General features: G+C 39.6%; 1 protein-coding gene across 4 annotated transcripts in view; it reads left to right on the plus strand.

Annotated features, from left to right (window-relative positions):
* spg (dedicator of cytokinesis spg) overlaps nucleotides 1–20239 on the plus strand; it is a 296364-nt gene that overhangs the window by 258452 nt on the left and 17673 nt on the right. For all 4 annotated transcript variants that reach the window (XM_073961576.1, XM_073961577.1, XM_073961578.1 and 1 more), the window contains 4 exons: nucleotides 10645–10765; nucleotides 10843–11083; nucleotides 11147–12871; nucleotides 17660–18480. In XM_073961576.1, coding sequence (XP_073817677.1) covers nucleotides 10645–10765; nucleotides 10843–11083; nucleotides 11147–12871; nucleotides 17660–18480 — 2908 coding nt within the window. The remainder of the gene's footprint in view (nucleotides 1–10644; nucleotides 10766–10842; nucleotides 11084–11146; nucleotides 12872–17659; nucleotides 18481–20239) is intronic.

The raw sequence follows: 20239 nt of genomic DNA on the forward strand, positions 1-20239 counted from the left end.
AAAATACTTTTCAAATTATGAAGTTATTTATATTATTTTTAATTTAAGTCATACAAAGCGAACGCGCCAACAATATATTTTTCATTTCACACTCAATATGAAAATCATCACCCTGTTCTGTCAGTGTAATTTTACCCACACATAAACAATTTAAGCGCTCGCTCTTATTGGTCGGCTATGCCCAAGGGTCGTCTACTATAGAGTAGATGACCCCAAGGGTCGTCTACTATAGAGTAGATGACCCCAAGGGTCGTCTACTATAGAGTAGATGACCCCAAGGGTCGTCTACTATAGAGTAGATGACCCCAAGGGTCGTCTACTATAGAGTAGATGACCCCAAGGGTCGTCTACTATAGAGTAGATGACCCCAAGGGTCGTCTACTATAGAGTAGATGACCCCAAGGGTCGTCTACTATAGAGCAGATGACCCCAAAGAGTCGTCTACTATAGAGTAGATGACCCCAAGGGTCGTCTACTGTAGAGTGGATGACCCCAAAGAGTCGTCTACTATAGAGTAGATGACCCCAAAGAGTCGTCTACTATAGAGTAGATGACCCCAAAGAGTCGTCTACTATAGAGTAGATGACCCCAAAGAGTCGTCTACTATAGAGTAGATGACCCCAAAGAGTCGTCTACTATAGAGTAGATGACCCCAAGTGTCGTCTACTATAGAGTAGATGACCCCAAGGGTCGTCTACTATAGAGTAGATGACCCCAAGGGTCGTCTACTATAGAGCAGATGACCCCAAAGAGTCGTCTACTATAGAGTAGATGACCCCAAAGAGTCGTCTACTATAGAGTAGATGACCCCAAAGAGTCGTCTACTATAGAGTAGATGACCCCAAAGAGTCGTCTACTATAGAGTAGATGACCCCAAATAGTCGTCTACTATAGAGTAGATGACCCCAAGTGTCGTCTACTATAGAGTAGATGACCCCAAGGGTCGTCTACTATAGAGTAGATGACCCCAAGGGTCGTCTACTGTAGAGTGGATGACCCCAAAGAGTCGTCTACTATAGAGTAGATGACCCCAAAGAGTCGTCTACTATAGAGTAGATGACCCCAAAGAGTCGTCTACTATAGAGTAGATGACCCCAAAGAGTCGTCTACTATAGAGTAGATGACCCCAAGGGTCGTCTACTATAGAGTAGATGACCCCAAGGGTCGTCTACTATAGAGCAGATGACCCCAAAGAGTCGTCTACTATAGAGTAGATGACCCCAAAGAGTCGTCTACTATAGAGTAGATGACCCCAAAGAGTCGTCTACTATAGAGTAGATGACCCCAAAGAGTCGTCTACTATAGAGTAGATGACCCCAAGTGTCGTCTACTATAGAGTAGATGACCCCAAGGGTCGTCTACTATAGAGTAGATGACCCCAAGGGTCGTCTACTATAGAGTAGATGACCCCAAGGGTCGTCTACTGTAGAGTGGATGACCCCAAAGAGTCGTCTACTATAGAGTAGATGACCCCAAGGGTCGTCTACTATAGAGTAGATGACCCCCAGGGTCGTCTACTATAGAGTAGATGACCCCAAGGGTCGTCTACTATAGAGTAGATGACCCCAAGGGTCGTCCACTATATAATATAAATAATATAGATATTATTAAATATTGTATATAGATAAATCTATATATATAAAAGAGTAGTGAGGTGAGTGACTGACTGACTGATTGACTGACTGATTCATCAGCGCCCAGACGAAACCGCTGAAGCTAGAAAGTTGAAATTTTGGGTGTAGGTTGCTGTTGGTGTGTAGGGGTGAGATAAGGCTGGGTTTTTGGAAATTCGACCTAGAAGTGTACGAAAAGTACTAAATGGTACTAAATATGGTACCCTTTGTATTAGGCAAACGGTAAGAGCTAGAATTCTGAAATTTGGAATGAGGGTAACTGATGGAGAGCTAGAAAGATGTACCAATGGGTTTTTGGAAATTCGAACTACAAGGGTACGAAAAGTACTAAATGGTACTAAATTTAGTACAATTTTGATTTGGGTGAACGGTTTGAGCTGGAATAATGACATTTGGAACGAGGGTCACTGATGAAGAGTAACAATGAAAGGTTTTTGTAAATTCGAACTATAAGGGTACGAAAAGTACTAAATGGTACTAAATTTAGTACAACTCGGATTTGGGTGAACGGATGGAGCTAGAATCCTGAAATTTGAAATTAGGGTCACTGGTGGAGAGTAACAAAGAAAGGTTTTTGGAAATTCGAACCATAAGTGCACGAAAAGTACTAAATGGTACTAAATTTAGTACAATTCGAATTTGGGTGAACGGATACAGCTGGAATCCTGAAATTTGGAATGAGGATCTCTGATGAAGAGTAAAAATGAAAGGTTTTTGGAAATTCGAACTACAAGGGTACGAAAAGTACTAAATGGTACTAAATTTAGTACAATTTTGATTTGGGTGAACGGATTGAGCTGGAATAATGACATTTGGAACGAGGGTCACTGATGAAGAGTAACAATGAAAGGTTTTTGTAAATTCGAACTATAAGGGTATGAAAAGTACTAAGTGGTACTAAATTTAGTACAACTCGGATTTGGGTGAACGGATGGAGCTAGAATCCTGAAATTTGAAATTAGGGTCACTGGTGGAGAGTAACAAAGAAAGGTTTTTGGAAATTCGAACCATAAGTGCACGAAAAGTACTAAATGGTACTAAATTTAGTACAATTCGAATTTGGGTGAACGGATTGAGCTGGAATCCTGAAATTTGGAATGAGGATCTCTGATGAAGAGTAAAAATGAAAGGTTTTTGGAAATTCGAACTACAAGGGTACGAAAAGTACTAAATGGTACTAAATTTAGTACAATTTGGATTTGGGTGAACGGATTGAGCTGGAATCCTGAAATTTGTAATGAGAGTCACTGGTGGAGAGTAGCAAAGAAAGGTTTTTAGAAATTCGAACCATAAGTGCACGAAAAGTACTAAATGGTACTAAATTTAGTACAATTCGGATTTGGGTGAACGGATAGAGCTGGAATACAGGCATTTGGAATGAGGGTCACTGATGAAGAGTAACAATGAAAGGTTTTTGGAAATTCGAACTGTAAGGGTACGAAAAGTACTAAATGGTACTAAATTTAGTACAATTTGGATTTGGGTGAACGGATGGACTAGAATCCTGAAATTAGGGTCACTGGTGGAGAGTAACAAAGAAAGGTTTTTGGAAATTCGAATTACAAGGGTACGAAAAGTACTAAATGGTACTAAATTTAGTACAATTTGGATTTGGGTGAACGGATTGAGCTGGAATCCTGAAATTTGTAATGAGGGTCACTGATGGAGAGTTGCAAAGAAAGGTTTTTAGAAATTCGAACCATAAGTGCACGAAAAGTACTAAATGGTACTAAATTTAGTACAATTCGGATATGGGTGAACGGATTGAGCTGGAATCCTGAAATTTGGAATGAAGGTCACTGATGGAGAGTAAAAAAGAATGGTTTTTGGAAATTCGAATTACAAGGGTACGAAAAGTACTAAATGGTACTAAATTTAGTACAATTTGGATTTGGGTGAACGGATTGAGCTGGAATCCTGAAATTTGTAATTAGGGTCACTGATGGAGAGTAGCAAAGAAAGGTTTTTAGAAATTCGAACCATAAGTGCACGAAAAGTAATAAATGGTACTAAATTTAGTACAATTTGGGTTTGGGTGAAAGAATAGAGCTGGAATCCTGAAATTTGGAATGAAGGTCACTGATGGAGAGTAAAAAAGAAAGGTTTTTGGAAATTCGAATTACAAGGTTACGAAAAGTACTAAATGGTACTAAATTTAGTACAATTTGGATTTGAGTGAACGGATTGAGCTGGAATCCTGAAATTTGTAATGAGGGTCACTGATGGAGAGTAGCAAAGAAAGGTTTTTAGAAATTCGAACCATAAGTGCACGAAAAGTACTAAATGGTACTAAATTTAGTACAATTCGGATTTGGGTGAACGGATAGAGCTGGAATACAGGCATTTGGAATGAGGGTCACTGATGAAGAGTAACAATGAAAGGTTTTTGGAAATTCGAACTGTAAGGGTACGAAAAGTACTAAATTGTACTAAATTTAGTACAATTTTTCTTTGTGTGAACGGATTGAGCTGGAATACAGACATTTGGAATGAGGGTCACTGATGAAGAGTAACAATGAAAGGTTTTTGTAAATTCGAACTATAAGGGTACGAAAAGTACTAAATGGTACTAAATTTAGTACAATTTGGATTTGGGTGAACGGATGGCACTAGAATCCTGAAATTAGGGTCACTGGTGGAGAGTAATAAAGAAAGGTTTTTTGGAAATTCGAATTACAAGGGTACGAAAAGTACTAAATGGTACTAAATTTAGTACAATTTGGATTTGGGTGAACGGATTGAGCTGGAATCCTGAAATTTGTAATGAGGCTCACTGATGGAGAGTAGCAAAGAAAGGTTTTTAGAAATTCGAAGCATAAGTGCACGAAAAGTACTAAATGGTACTAAATTTAGTACAATTCGGATATGGGTGAACGGATAGAGCTGGAATCCTGAAATTTGGAATGAGGATCACTGATGAAGAGTAAAAATGAAAGGGTTTTGAAATTCGAACTATAATAAACGAAAAGTAATAAATGGTACTAAATTTAGTACAATTTGGGTTTGGGTGAACCAATAGAGCTGGAAACCTGAAATTTGGAATGAAGGTCACTGATGGAGAGTAAAAAAGAAAGGTTTTTGGAAATTCGAATTACAAGGGTACGGAAAGTACTAAATGGTACTAAATTTAGTACAATTTTGATTTGGGTGAACGGATTAAGCTGGAATACAGACATTTGGAATGAGGGTCACTGATGAAGAGTAACAATAAAAGGTTTTTTGTAAATACGAAAAGTACTAAATTTAGTACAATTTGGATTTGGGTGAACGAATAGAGCTGGAATCCTGAAATTTGGAATGAAGGTCACTGATGGAGAGTAAAAAATAAAGGTTTTTGGAAATTCGAATTAAAAGTATACGAAAAATACTAAATGGTACTAAATATAGTACAATTTGGATATGGGTTAACGAATAGAGCCGGAATTCTGAAATTTGGAATGGGGGTCACTGATGAAGAGAAAGAAAGATGTACCAAAGGTCGAAAAGTCCTAAATGGTACTGCGTTTAGTATGATTTGGATTTGAAGAGCTGGAGTCCTGAAATTTGGAATTAAGATTACTGTTGGAATATAGAATTGAGATATGGAGGTAGCTTTGGAAAATCGTACTAATGTGCACGAAGTAGTACTAAATGGTACGAAATTCGCTATAATTTGTATTTGCGTGAACAGATTATTGTTGGAGTGTAGGATTGAGGTAGTTTTGGAAATTCGTACTTATGGAAAAGTGCTAAATGGAACTACATTGGAAATCGTGTACGAAAAGTGCTAAATGGTACAAAATTTGGTACCTTTTGGTATTTGCTATATGGTATAGAATTTTGTACAATTTGTGATTTTGTAAAGGGTAGAACTGGAATTTTGAAATTCGGTATTAGATTAGCAATTGGTGTTTAGAGTGGAGGTAGGGAGGAGGTTTTGAAAATTCGTACTTATTTATACAAAAACTACTAAATAGTCCCCAAATGGGTTTCAGGGGAACTGGTAAAACTGGAAAAGTGAATTGGGGTTGGATATATTTTGAATATAAGGAAGTAATTTTTAAAACGTTTACCTATGTGTACGTAAGTTGGGTAACATGTTGGTACCAAAACCATTTAAATAGTTAAGGTACTAAATTTGGTGTTGGGTGTAGGGACAAAACTGGGATTATATAATTTGGAAATACGCTATTTGTACAAAAAAATACGAAATGGAAAAATATTTGTTATGAAGATCGCTCTACAATTTGAAACATTGTAGTGAATATTGTTCCATTGATTTGATGTTAACGCCAAGGAGTTTATAAATAATGTACTGAAATTAAGTAGTCAAACGTGAAGTATCTTTTCAAAAAATGTTTTTTGTTCTGACCGCTTTGGTATGTAAATTTGAAAACGTGGTCCAATGCGACAATTTTGTTAATTAGAAGGTATTTACCCCCTGATATTTAAAAATCCTAAATTGAAATGCCTTCAAAAAATTTTTCGGTTGACATACCCGTGCACATTAAGTACAATTTTTTGTAAAGAAGTTTTCTAACCTTTCATGCCACAAATTCCGAATTTCGATTGGAAAATGTGCAGAAGATTTTCAAAATGCTCTAAATCTTCAAAATATCTCTTCTAATAAACGTGGATTGAAGTGGAGATTTTTTAAATTAAACTTTTATATCCTCTGAGTATTCAAGGTCCAAATTTAAAGAAAATTGGACAATATACATTTGTTCTTATTTTAAAATACACTTAGTCGAGAGGTGCCGTTATATGGGGATATCCGAAAACCTGGATTTTATGGCCATTTTGAATGCCGAAAATTTAACGGACCTATTCGGGTTCTGGACGAAATCGCTAAAGCTAGAACCTTGAATTGTGAATGTGCGTAATTGTTGTTGTGAAGGGGTGATATAAAGTTAAGTGTTTGGAAATTCGTACTGGAAGGGAATGCTGTGTTAGTGAAGGGGTAAAACCAGGAGTCAAATCTGAAATTTTCAATATGATACGTAGTTTTGGAAATTCGCAATAAAAAATATGATAGCTGTGTAGGGATGCGATACGGCAGATTTTTTTTTTTTTTTTTAAATTCCGACTGCAATCGAAAAAATATTGGTAATAAAAATAGGCCTTAGTACAACAGAATCTCCAGTATTCACCATTCCCGTATTAAATATTGTTTATATATATTTCGTTTCCTTTCCGCATACGAAGTAGCGGGCATTTGCTAGTCTATATATATATCTATATATATAAAAGAGCTTAGTGATAAGTGAGTGAGTGAGTGAGTGACATGTATATCATCGCCCAGACGAAACCGCTGAAGCAAGAAAGCTGAAATTTTGACTGTGGTTTGCTGTCGGTGTGTAGGGCTGAGATAAGGCTGGGTTTTTGGAAATTCGACCTAGAAGGGTACGAAAAGTACTAAAAGGTACTAAATATGGTACCCTTTGTATTAGGCAAACGGGAAGAGCTAGAATTCTGAAATTTGGAACGAAGGTAACTGATGGAGAGTTAGAAAGGTGTACCAAAGGGTTTTTGGAAATTCGACCTCTAAGTGTACGAAAAGTACTAAATTTAGTACCAATTGTATATTTTGAACGGATTTAGCTAGAAACTTGGAATTTGGTATGGGAATGAAGGTTGGGAAGTGGTGTTTATAAAAGGAAATGGTTTGTGAAATTCGTACTCATGTGTACGAAAAGTACTAAATGGTTCTAAATTTAGCACAATTTGGATTTGGGTGAAAGGATAGAGCTGGAAACCTAAAATTTGGTATTAAGAGTACTGACGGGGTATAGGATTGAGATATGGGGGTAGTTTTGGAAATTCGTACTTATGGTTACGGAAAGTACTAAATGGTACTAAGTTTGGTACAATTTGGATTTGGGTGAACAGATAGAGCTGGAATCCTGAAGTTTGGAATTAAGATTACTTATGGAGTGTAGGATTGAGGTAGTTATGGAAATTCGTAGTTGTGGGTACGGAAAGTACCAAATGGTACTAAATTTGGTACTATTGGATTTGGGTGAAGAGGTAGAGCTGGAATCCTGAAATTTATAATTAAGATTACTTATGGAGTGCAGGATTGAGGTAGTTTTGGAAATTCGTACTTATTGGTACGGAAAGTACTAAATGGTACTGAATTTTGTACAATTTAGATTTGGATGAACGGATACAGCTGAAATCCTGAAATTTTGAGTTAAGGTTACTGTTGGAGTGTAGGATTATGGAAATTTTGGAAATTCGTACTTATGGGTACGATAAGTACTAAATTTGGTACAATGTGGAAGTGGGTGGACGGATGGCGCTGGAATCCTGATATTTGAAATTAAGATTGCTGTTGGAGTGTAGGTTTAAGGTGGTTTTGGAAATTCGTACTTATGGGTACGGAAAGTACTAAATGGTACTAAATATGGTATAATTTGAATTTGGGTGAACGGAGAGAGCTGGAATCCTGAAATTTGGAATTTAGATTACTCTTGGAACTTATGTATATGAAAAATACTAAATGGTACTAAATTTGGTATATTTTAGATTTGGGTGAACGGATAGAGGTGGAACCCTGAATCCGGAATTACTGTTGGGGATAGTTATTGAAATTCGTGCTTTCACACGAAAAGTATTAATGGTATTATGAATAGAGGTGGAATTCGGAAATTTGGTATTATAGCCGCTGTTGGTGTGTAGGGTTGAGATATGGATGTGGTTGCGGATATACGTAAAATAAGTATACGGAAATTACTAAATGACACAGAATTTGGTTCAAATTGTTAATGTGTAAAGGGGTAGAGCTGAAATTGTAAAATTCGGTATTAGTATAGCAGTTGGCGTTTAGAGTGGAGATAGAGAGGAAGTTTTGGAAATTCGAACTTATGTATATGAAAAATACTAAATCGCGGTTGGGATATAGTTTTGGATATAAGGAAGTAATTATTGAAACTAATACATATTATAAGTACTAAATATGGTACCAGTTCGGTGTTGCATAAAGGGATATAGATGGAATTTCGAATTGTTGTATGATGGTTTGTGTTGGTGTTTAGATAAGGATTTTTTGATATGCATACAAATTCTACAAATAGGCTGAGAGCTGGCCGATTTATTGAGAAATACCAAATGCACTAAATTGTATTAAATTTGACGTTGGGTGCAGCAATGAAGCTGAAATTATATAATTAGTGTGTGAAAAGTTTAAAATTGCAATAAATTTGGTATTGGACTTGGGAATAGAAGTGCAATTGCGATTTATTATTTATTTGTCAGATTCATTGTTAGTGGTGGTCGTACAATAAGTGTTCCAGAAGTATTAGATAATACTAAATATTGAAGCATTGGTATTGAGTGAATTGATAAATGAAATTTGTTATGAGATCACTGTTGAGATTGGATCAGAATGTTTATTAAAATCCGCCTTTAAATGTATGAAAGGTTTCTACATGTAATACCATTGGCATTGGGTGAACAAGTAGAGCTAAAACTGAAAAATTTGCGCTAGGGTCCTGGATTTTAAAAATTGTACTGAATATTGTACTATTGTTTTCATGTTAACACGATTTCGGTTTCTAAATATTGTACTGAAATCAAAAAGTCAAACGTATCTTTTCAACAAAATTTGTTTTTTGTTGCTGTCTATTCTGAACGTTATAGTAAGTAAATTTGAAAAGGTAGATCTATGCGACTAATGTTTTGTAAGAAGGTTTTTAAACCCTGAGAATAAAAAGGCCTAAAATAAAATGTCTCAAAAATTAACTGTTATATAGGGTAACATCTTCTGAATAATGGTTTTCCACATTTTGATATCATAAAATTTTCCAAAATTCGGTTGGAAAGTGTGGATAACATTTTCAAAGTACCCATACCGTTCTAATAAAACGTGGACTGGAATTTAAAATGTAGGCCGCTGCTGAAGTGTAGAGGTCTTTTTTTTGAAATTCGAACAAAACGTATACGAGCAGTACTTGAAAGAAATTAAATATCAATTCAAATAGGTATTAGAACATCAAAATTTTCGGGTTTCTGCATATTAAATATTGTTTATTTGTATATTATTCCTTTTCCGCTTACAAAGTAGCGGGCATTTTGCTAGTAAATATATATATGCAAAAATTAATTATATAATATATAATGTATTTTTATTATATATATATATAAATATAATATATACAGCTAATACTTATAATTACATTAATTTCATATTATAATAATTTATAACGTATATATTTAATGTTAGATGACCCCAAGGGTCGTCTACTATAGAGTAGATGACCCCAAGGGTCGTCTAATATAGAGTAGATGACCCCAAGCGTCGTCTACTATAGAGTAGATGACCCCAAGGGTCGTCTACTATAGAGTAGATGACCCCAAGGGTCGTCTACTATAGAGTAGATGACCCCAAGGGTCGTCTACTATAGAGTAGATGACCCCAAGGGTCGTCTACTATAGAGTAGATGACCCCAAGGGTCGTCTTCTTTAGAGTAGATGACCCCAAGGGTCGTCTACTATAGAGTAGATGACGTCGTCTACTATAGAGTAGTTTTACTTATCTGTTTTCGGTACACTCTATTGTATGCAGACGGACACAAACACAAAACATTGCTATGCAATTGATGATCATTGATGCCACAGGAATGGAAAACCATTAGTTTTAAATGGGATTCATGTCAAAATATTCGATTTCAGTGGTATTTGTGGTTTCTTTGCTTGTTATTGTTGTTGTTGGCAATGTTTGATACTTGGCTCTTACAGTCGATAATTTGTTTCGATTTGGCTCTTTCGTCTTAACCACCCGCAATGTGTTAGTTGTTGTTGCTGTTACTGTAGATAAATGATTGAAAAATTATCACTTTTTTGGTCACTCTTAGGCCGGCAGACAAGTAGACATACATACGACGAGTACATACTTGCGGTCGTTCCATGTGATGATTGTAACAAATTATCTTCAATTTAAATTGCAGTTAATTAATTGTGGGAAAATGTTTGTCCATTAAACTTTAAAAGATTTTTTAATTTATTTTTCGTCTCTTCCTTTTTCTTACAGAAAACTAGGCCTCGACTTGGTACCACGTATTGGCCCTTTGGCTGTGGATCCACACAATATAGGAATTGTAGCCTTACACAATGTTCATGTCACAAGTGCCGATAATGCCAAAGCCTCGTCGGTAAGTTAAGCAACGTAATGAAATGCTTTAATATAAAATCCTAATCGCTCCTAATCTTCTTACTATTCAACTTTTAGAGTCGAGGTACTTTGCGCCGAAAAACCCAACGAAAAATTCTCACCCACCACATGTATTTTTGCATGCGTGAATTTGGTTATCGCATTGGCGGTGGAGATGATGCCGAAGTCTATTTCTATTTATATGATGCGAATAATATGAAAGCCGTATCGGAACGGTTTGTGGTGAAAATCTGTAAAGATGGCTATGCGAATTACATCGAAAGGGTCAACAGTAATTGTACGGTATTTACGGATTTGGGTAAGATGGGAATGTGTAAATGTTTTTTTAGGAAATAAATTTTCATTTTGATTTTTTCCCTAGGAGCCGCCGACTTAAACGAAGACCTCTACTTGGTGGCCGTTGTTATGCGTGTGGGTAAAATCTTACCCTCTGAGAAATCGAGTAACAATTCCTGTTGCACTGGCACCTCTGCATATCGTCGTCCTTTTGGTGTTGGTGTTCTCTCACTGGCCGATATTGGCCATTATGACACCACAATTGAGTCGGAGGAAAAGGATCACAACATTAAATTGGTCTATCACAACGATGAAAAAGATTTCCATCAGTTGCATGAATTGATTATAAAAAAGTCCAGCAGTAAATTCCAACCCATTACAACCATTAATCAAAGCAATCAGGGTATTATTGTTTCATTGAAACTCTTGCATGGCGGCCTGGGCCAGGCTAGGAAAGAACAACCCCTACTCTTCCAGGGTAGCACTATTACCAGAAAAATGGGCTTTCCCGATGTCATTATGCCTGGGGATGTACGCAACGATATGTTCATTACATTGGAGCGTGGTGAATTTGAACGGGGTGGCAAGAATACAGCGAAAAATATTCTCGTTACGGTTGTGGTCTTGGATGTTGCTGGCAATGTCCTGTCCGAGTGTTTGTGGGGTGCTTCGGGTATGGATACCCAAAATGTTTACAAATCCATGATTTTATATCATCAAAATGCTCCCTGCTGGAATGAAATGTTGCGCCTAAGTGTGCCCATTGATAAATTTTCGACGGCTCATGTTCGTTTTGAGTTTCGCCATTGTTCAACAAGAGAAAAATCGGAACCGAAATTATTTGGTTTTAGTTTTGCCCGTCTCATGGATCCCAGTGGTGCCACCCTAGCCGATGGCCAACATGAACTATATGTTTACAAATGTGAAGATGCTGCCAAGCTAACAACTGCCAATTATTTGATACTACCCTGTAAACCAAAAGATCCTCATGCCAAGGTTGAGTGTAGTTCCACATTTCATCGCAGCTCCAAAGAGGTGTTTGTAATGCGTTCGCTGTTATGTTCCACAAAACTAACACAAAATGCTGATCTCCTCTCCTTACTGCAGTGGCGTGCCCACCCTGAAAAGATTCAAGATTCTCTAACGGGTGTCTTACGACTCAATGATGAGGAACTGGTGAAATTCTTGCAAGATGTTTTGGATGCTCTCTTTGCCATGTTCTCCAATGAGGAGGGTAACAGTACCCAACACTCGGGCCTGGTCTTCCATGTGCTGGTGAGCATCTTCAGCCTGCTGCAAAGTAATAAATTCCAACATTTTCGTCCGGTCATGAATGAATATATTGAAAATCATTTTGCTGCCGCCTTAGTCTATAAGGGACTGATAACCTCCGTCGAACATATGGCAGTATTTCTCACAAAAGCCGAACATCCTGATCCATTTCAAAAATGTTTTGGTTCTTTGGAATATATTTTTAAACTTCTCATACAGTCACGTAAGCTTTTTGCCCGAGCCACAGGTGGCCAGTATGAAGATTCATTTCGTCGTGATTTACATTCGCTTTTTACTGCCTTAAATGGCATGTTGGCAGTTCCATCCTACGATCTTATTATACCAACACAGGAAGCTCTGCTAAGTTCTACGGGTGTCGTTTTGGAACAATTGAAGGATACACTGCCAGCACCGGAATTGGGAATGTTGGCCCGCAACATGTTGGATGCCATACCCCGTGATGCTCCTGTCCGCTTGATACAAGCCAAATTGCAGGCAGTCAAGGATTTGGTGTCGGGAGAACTTTTCCACGAAGATGGTGAGTAGAAAATGAAGAGATTTTTGAAATATTGCCCTGAGGAATGCAAAAGTGTGCTTCCTTATAACCGTAAAGGACATCTTCATGAGTAGGCGAAGACTTTATTTTATTATAGAATCGATATTAGTGAATTTTTACCCCCTGTTTTTGTAAAAAAATTTTGTTCGTTCGTCTATATTCGTCATATGACATACATTCATACCTAATTTTTCGCAGACGCGTTCCACATTTAGTAAAGAATTCCTCATCAACTCGAAAACATAAGGAAGCAATTTTCATTAAAAAATTGGGAATTATGTTCGTGTTTTTTTTTTTCTTAAAAAATATTATACCTAGATATATGGTTTATTCTGAGATTCGTATTGAAATTCTGTGTAGAACTTTTCTTCTTTTAACACTTTTCATCTAGAACCAAGATTCATGTTGCGGCTGTCACCTCTGTGTGCATGTGCTTGTATTTGTTTCGTTTTTCTGTGCTGGGAGCGGCATATCCCGGAATGTCTGCTCCGGATTCTTTTGGTCCGTGCCGGGACGGAGGAAAACCAGGACCAATATATTTGTGCTCGGTTTGTCACATTTAAGGGGTTGCTCTGGACTTGCCCACGCGAGGGACTACGATAGGGACTATGTTGCTGCATGCCGCGCGAACTCAGCCCCCAGTGAGTCGTCGTCAGATTACGAAACTCCCCCTCAGTCCCCCCAACAGCAGCCGCACGCGCAGCATTTAACACCCGCCGTTGTTGCTCCAGTACCAGAAAATGCATTCTTTTTGCAATTTAATTGCAATGGGCTCCGATGTAAGATCGATGAAATAGTGGAATTTATGAATCGGAAGAATATCAAGGTCGCGGCGGTGCAGGGAACCATGCTGAACGACCACAGCTCAGTACGTTGTGATGGTTACAATGTAATAAGGAAGGATCGCACCAGATGTGGAGGTGGGGGATTAGCTTTCCTTTTGCACCAGTCTGTTCAATACAGACCTATCTCGCTTGAGCCTGCCTCTAATGACCCGTACATGGAATGTATGGGGGTAGCAGTCAGGTGTGGAACTGCCGAGATAGAGTTGCTGAACGTATACATCCCGCCGAGAAATAGCTGTATCTGAGATTATAAGTCTGACATTAGCCCGCTTTTGGAAGGTCATAATCGTCTGGTCCTGGGGGACTTTAATGTGCATCATGAGATGTGCCATCCGGCCCTCGGAAACTACCAGAGAGGTATAGCGCTGGCGGAGCAGATTGATAGCTCTACGTTTTGCTCGGTCAATGAGGACGCCCCTACCAGAATTGGAGGAGCGTCTCATAGTTCGCCAGACATAACCATCGTGTCACCTGGTCTGACAAATGGCTTCACCTGGCAACCCGTCATTTCCCTTGGTTCAGACCATCTCCCCATAATTGTCTCCATCAGCAGACCACCCGATTTCATCACCTCTGATCGCCGCACATTCGTCAATCATGGGAAAGCTGATTGGACGAGTTTCAGAGAGTTCACCAATCACCGCTTCAGAGAATTGCCCAATCCTTCGGATGTTCGGGTAGCGGAAAGGACGTTCCGAGACATCATCAATGCTGCAGCCGCTCGCCATATACCTGCTGGTCGAATACCCGAAGTAAGACCAAATTTCCCAGCAGAGGCGACGGGATTAGCAAATGAGCGTAATGAGCTTCGTCGAACCAAGCCCGACGACCCCAGAGTCAGGTAGCTGACACTGGAAGTTAACAGGCTGGTCGGCGAACATAAGCGGAACAAGTGGTTAAATCATCTGAAGAGTTGCAACATTGGAGCCGGTATAAGCAAATTGTGGACAACGGTTAAGTCACTCTCGAACCCCTGAAGGAGGGATGACAGGACCTCAGTCACGTTTGGCGACGTTACGTTGACTGACCCGAAGAGGTGTGCAAGTTACTTCAATCGACTGTTTGTCGAGCACCCCGAGAGTGACAGGGCGAAGAGAAGAGTGTTACGTCGCATTAGATCTCTTCCTGCCGAGGATGAACCACCACTGTTGACAATGGATGATGTTGCGAATGCCATCAGGAACGCTAAATCATCCAAAGCGTTGGGCCCTGACGGAATTTCCATGGTAATGTTGAAACAGCTGGATGAGACGGGAGTGGAGTATCTCACTAAAGTTCTCAACCTGTCGCTAGCCACCCTTATTGTTCCCGAAGTCTGGAAAATGGGCAGGGTGGTCCCGCTACTGAAGCCAGGCAAGGATGCCAGCAAAGGTGAATCGTACAGGCCGATTTCGCTTTTGTCCCCTGTAGCGAAGACTCTTGAGGCCTTAGTCCTCCCCCGCATTAGAAATAGCTATCAAGTTGCCGATCATCAGCATGGATTCCGTAAGCAGCCCAGCACGACAACAGCGCTGCACGCCATCTCCACACATATTTGTCGAGGACTCAACCAGGAACGGCCGTGTGATAGAACAGTGATGGTGGCGCTTGACTTATCAAAAGCCTTTAATACTGTCAAGCACTCCACGCTGTTCGAGGACATCGAGCAGACAACCCTCCGGCCAAGTCTGAATCGTTGGATAATCAACTATATGTGTGGTCGCCAGTCGTATGTGGAATTCAGGAACAAGAAAATCCAAGTGTTTAGTAATTCATAAGAAAAATAGACTTATTTTACAAGAGCCTGATATCTTCATTAACCAGGAGAAAATTGCCGTTGTTACTAGCGCGAAAAACCTTGGTGTTGTTTTTAACAGCTCGCTTACTTGGACGAATCATGTAAATGTTGCTGTTGGACTAACATACGCAAAGCTGCGCACACTATGGGCTACACACTCTTTCACTCCATTTAATATCCGATTGCTTTTAGCTAAAACTTATTTAATTCCAGGACTTATCTATGGCTGCGAGCTATTTGCCAACTGTGATTCATTAAGTCAACGCAAAATAAACGTTGCATTCAACAATATTACACGTTACGTTTACGGCTTAAAAAAATCACAACACGTTTCGTCGCTTGCCAACTCAATTTATGGCTGCACCTTTAGCAGATATCTCGGAATTAGGTCGCTAATATTTTTGCACAAAATTATTAATAAGCAAAAACCGAAGAATCTCTTTGACAAACTAACATTTGCCCGGTCTAATAGAGGAAAAATATTAAAACCCCTCAGAAGGCGGAGTTCAGGTTTGGAATGTCACTTTTATATTTATACAATACGTCTTTGGAATACTCTACCACATGAGATTCAAAGCACCAGCAACGCGTTTGTTTTTAAAAAAATGATCTTTAGTTTATTCCACAGTTAAATAATTGCATTTTATATGAGTTTGTCCATTTTGTATAACTTTTTCTTTTTACAGATTTTAAAATGTACTTTACATTCAATTTTTTTTTTCATTTTTTGTATTTTAAGTTGGATATTTCATAGCATAAATAATCCTGCACTTTAATTATAAGATGTATATCTTGTTGTGTAGGTACTCAATAAATAAATAAATAAATAAATAAATAAAATCCAAGCCCCGTAGAGTGAAACAGGGAGTTCCCCAAGGAGGGGTGATATCTCCGGAACTGTATAACCTCTACCTTTCCTGTATTCCGCCCCCTCCAGACGGCATTGAGATCGTCAGGTACCTACCCTGATGACATCTGTGAGAGACTGAACTCATATTTAACCGATCTTACCACCTTTTTCCACGCGAGGAATATGCAGATATCCGCCACTAAATCGACGGCCACTCTGTTCACCACATGGACGGCGCAGTATAGAAGAGAGTTGAATATCAGGGTCGATGGTAACAGAATTCCGACCACAAACTGCCCCAAAATTCTAGGGGTCACAGTCCCTAGCCGGCAGCACTTGGGGTGCAGATAAAGAAACCTTGTTGACCACGTATAAAGCGATAGGTCGGTCTGTGGTAAGCAATGCGGCGCCAGTTTGGTCCCCGAATTTATGTGACACGCAGTGGGATAAGATTCAAATTTGTCAGAACGCCGCCCTGAGAACAGCAACAGGGTGCCTCCTCAAATCTACAGTGGACCATCTACATGAGGAGGCCAGTACGACAACATAATGAGATGCTATCGTTGCAGTACTTGCTCGGGTGTTACCGTGAGAGCCATCCCAATCACCATCTGCTGGCCACCGATACACCCAGGCATATCACGAAGGATATTCATGCTCTAGAGACGACGGTCCAACAATATAGGAAAGAACCTCTAGATCAACAGGCATATCAGGCAGTTTTGAACAGCATTCACATGGACACAGTTGCTAAGACCCATAAGCAATTATTGTGTAAATGCAGTCATCGGAGCACATCCCACATCAATCGCAGCTGAAGAGCGTCAGCTGCCACGACAAACCAGAGTAGTTTTGGCTCAATTACGCTCAGGATATTGCAGTCGTCTAAATTTCTATTGGGCGGGAATCGATCGCACCGTGCAAGACATCTGCCCAGTATGCGGCATGGGCCCGCACGATACTAAGGACTTATTCAACTGCCCCGCCAAGCCTACTCATCTGACTCCAGTGGATCTGTGGTTACATCCCATCGAAGTAGCCAACTTCCTGGAACTGGAGATAGACCCAGAGCCATTGAACAGGAGAACGAACATACAAACATAATAATAAAACACTGTTACAACAACAATAACTTTGGTTACTTTCCGATGTTAACATTAAAAACGCCGATACACGTGTCTCACATTTTTAAATCTACTTTCATATTCTGCTAAGTTTTTCATGTGATTTTTTTTGTCTCATAGTGTTATATATTGTTAAAAACTCTATTTAAATGTCCCTTTTATTTGCCTTTTCAGATTCCCGTACAGTTATCCTCTCCGTGGCCTGTAAACACTTACGCATGCATCTGGGCCGACGCAGTGAGCTCAAACTTTGTGCCGAAATACTCTCCGAAATCCTCACCCATTTGTATGATTTGCAAAAGGAACAAAAAGACAAAGTCACCAATACCCTGCAACATGATTTAGATTCGTTGTGTAAAAATATTCTCGGCATTCTCATCAAAACAATAATCATCATAATAGAAGGTTCCAATCCTGTTGTACCACAGCTGGTGGCCTGTATGCTTGGGCTTTTACAGCTACTGGATGAAACCCAATATAAACGTTATTGGGATGAATTGTGTCCCAACAAAGATCCCCGAGACCTTAAAGATTTTCTCTCCAACTCATTGTTGGTGTTTGAGGAATTGTTATCGCAAGATTGGTTAGTTTTTCCCAACGATTGGTTAATCATGAAATTGGCCTGTAATGATGTTTTACGCAAATCTCTGGAGGAATTTGCCAAACCATTGGTATATCGTTTCTTATCTTCGAAATCATTTGATTTTCAATTATGGCGTAAATATTTCCATTTGGCTGTGATATTTTTAACACAACCCTCGCTGCAATTGGAGAAATATCGTGAACCGAAAAGGCGTAAAATTCTGCATTCACATGGGGATATGCGTGTCCTGATGGGTTTTCAAATATTGAGTATGTGGTCACAGTTGGGTGAGCAGAAGCTTAGTTTTATACCATATATGGTGGGACCATTCCTCGAGGTGACCCTGGTGCCTGAGCCATCGTTGCGAAAGGCTACGTTGACTGTATTCTACGATATGATACAATGTGAACAGGTAAGTTGCAAAGCATTAATTGTAAGTTAAATAACAACTATGTTTTCGATGATTCGAAGACAATATTTTGGGAATTTGTTAAGAATTTCAAAGATAGGCTTAAAATATTAAAGGTATTTAGGATCCTATTTGCAAGGATTTTAAATGTATTATCCTTGAAGAGAACTACCTAAACCTTCTGATGTTCTGGTAGCAGCAAGGATGTACCGGGACATCATCACATTAAATTTCCCTGCAGAGGCGGCGAGACTTGCATGTGATCTTTGTCGAGCCAATTATTAGAGATCTGACACTGGAAATCAATAGGTTGACCTGTTGTGATCTGATGTGTTGCAACATTGGAGCCGAAATTAGTAAATTGTGGGCAACCGTTAAGTCACTCTCGAACCCTGTAGTGGGATTCTCTAACGCATTTTTTGGCTACCGACAAAAGTCGGTAAAATTAAAACGCAAAATTATGAATGAAAAGTATGAATAAAAGTTAGCAACACATTTGCTATCGGTAGGACTTATCGACAGCTTTATTTTGGTTGCTAATTTACCGAAAAATGTCGTTAATAACCGAAATTATAAGCATTGCAATTTTAACTATACCACTACTGGAAAGAAGGAAAGTCACGTTTGCGACGATACGCTGACTGATCCGTTAAGGACGAAGTGACAGGGTGAAGAGAGGAGTACTAAGTCCCATTAGATCTCGAGGAGGAACCACAACAATTTACTATGGATGGTGGTGAGAATGTCATCAGGAACCCTGATTGAACCAATGCTCAAACAGCTGGATGTGCCGGGAGTCGAGTACCTCACTAAAGGTCTCAACCTGGCGCTAGCCACCTATATCGTTCCCGAAGTGTGGAAAATGTGCAGGGTGGTCCTGATACTGATGCCGGGCAAGGATGTCAGCATAGGTGAATCATACGATTTCGCTTTTGTCGCCCATAGCAAAGATCCTTGAGGCTTTAGTCGTAACATGTGTCAGAAATAGCAATCCAGCCGATCATCAGCATTGGTTTCGCAAGCAACACAGCACGACAACTGCGCTGCACGCCATCTCCACACATACAGTGGCGGCTAGTAATCTATTAAACTGAAATTCTTGTCCCTAATTAGCTGTCCGCCACTGTATTTGTCGGGTCTCAACCAGAACAAGCCGCGTGATAGAACAGTGATGGTGGCGCCTTGATACTGCCAAGCACTCCACGCTGTTTGAGGACATGTGTTGACGCCAGTCGTACGTGGTATTCAGGAACAAGAAGTCCAAACCCCGTAGAGTGAAACAGGGAGTTCCCCAACGTGGGGTGATATCTCCGGAACTGTTTAACCTCTACCACTCCTGTATTCCGCCCCCTCCAGACGACATCGAGATCGTAACGTATGCGGATGATTGCACGATCCTGGCGTCGGGTACCTATCCTGATGAAATCTGTGAGAGACTAAACTACTATTTAACCGATCTTAAGACCTTCTTCCATTCGAGGAATATGCAGATTTCCGCCACAAAATCAACAGCCACTCTGTTCACCACATGGACAGCGCAGTTTGGAAGAGAATTGAATGTCGTGGTCGACGGTAGCAGAATTCCGACCACAAACTGCCCCAAAATTTTAGGGGTCACATTCGACACTACTTTCAAGTCGTGCGCGAACGCCAAAGCTATCTGCGACGAACTGAAAAGTAGGAACAAGGTCCTCAAGTCCCTGGCCGGCAGCACTTGGGGTGCAGATAAAGAAACCTTGTTGGCCACGTATAACGCGATAGG

Source organism: Musca autumnalis, unplaced genomic scaffold (assembly GCF_047663935.1).
Source record: "Musca autumnalis isolate F117 unplaced genomic scaffold, ASM4766393v1 scaffold_1, whole genome shotgun sequence".
Classification (NCBI taxonomy): Eukaryota; Metazoa; Arthropoda; class Insecta; order Diptera; family Muscidae; genus Musca; species Musca autumnalis.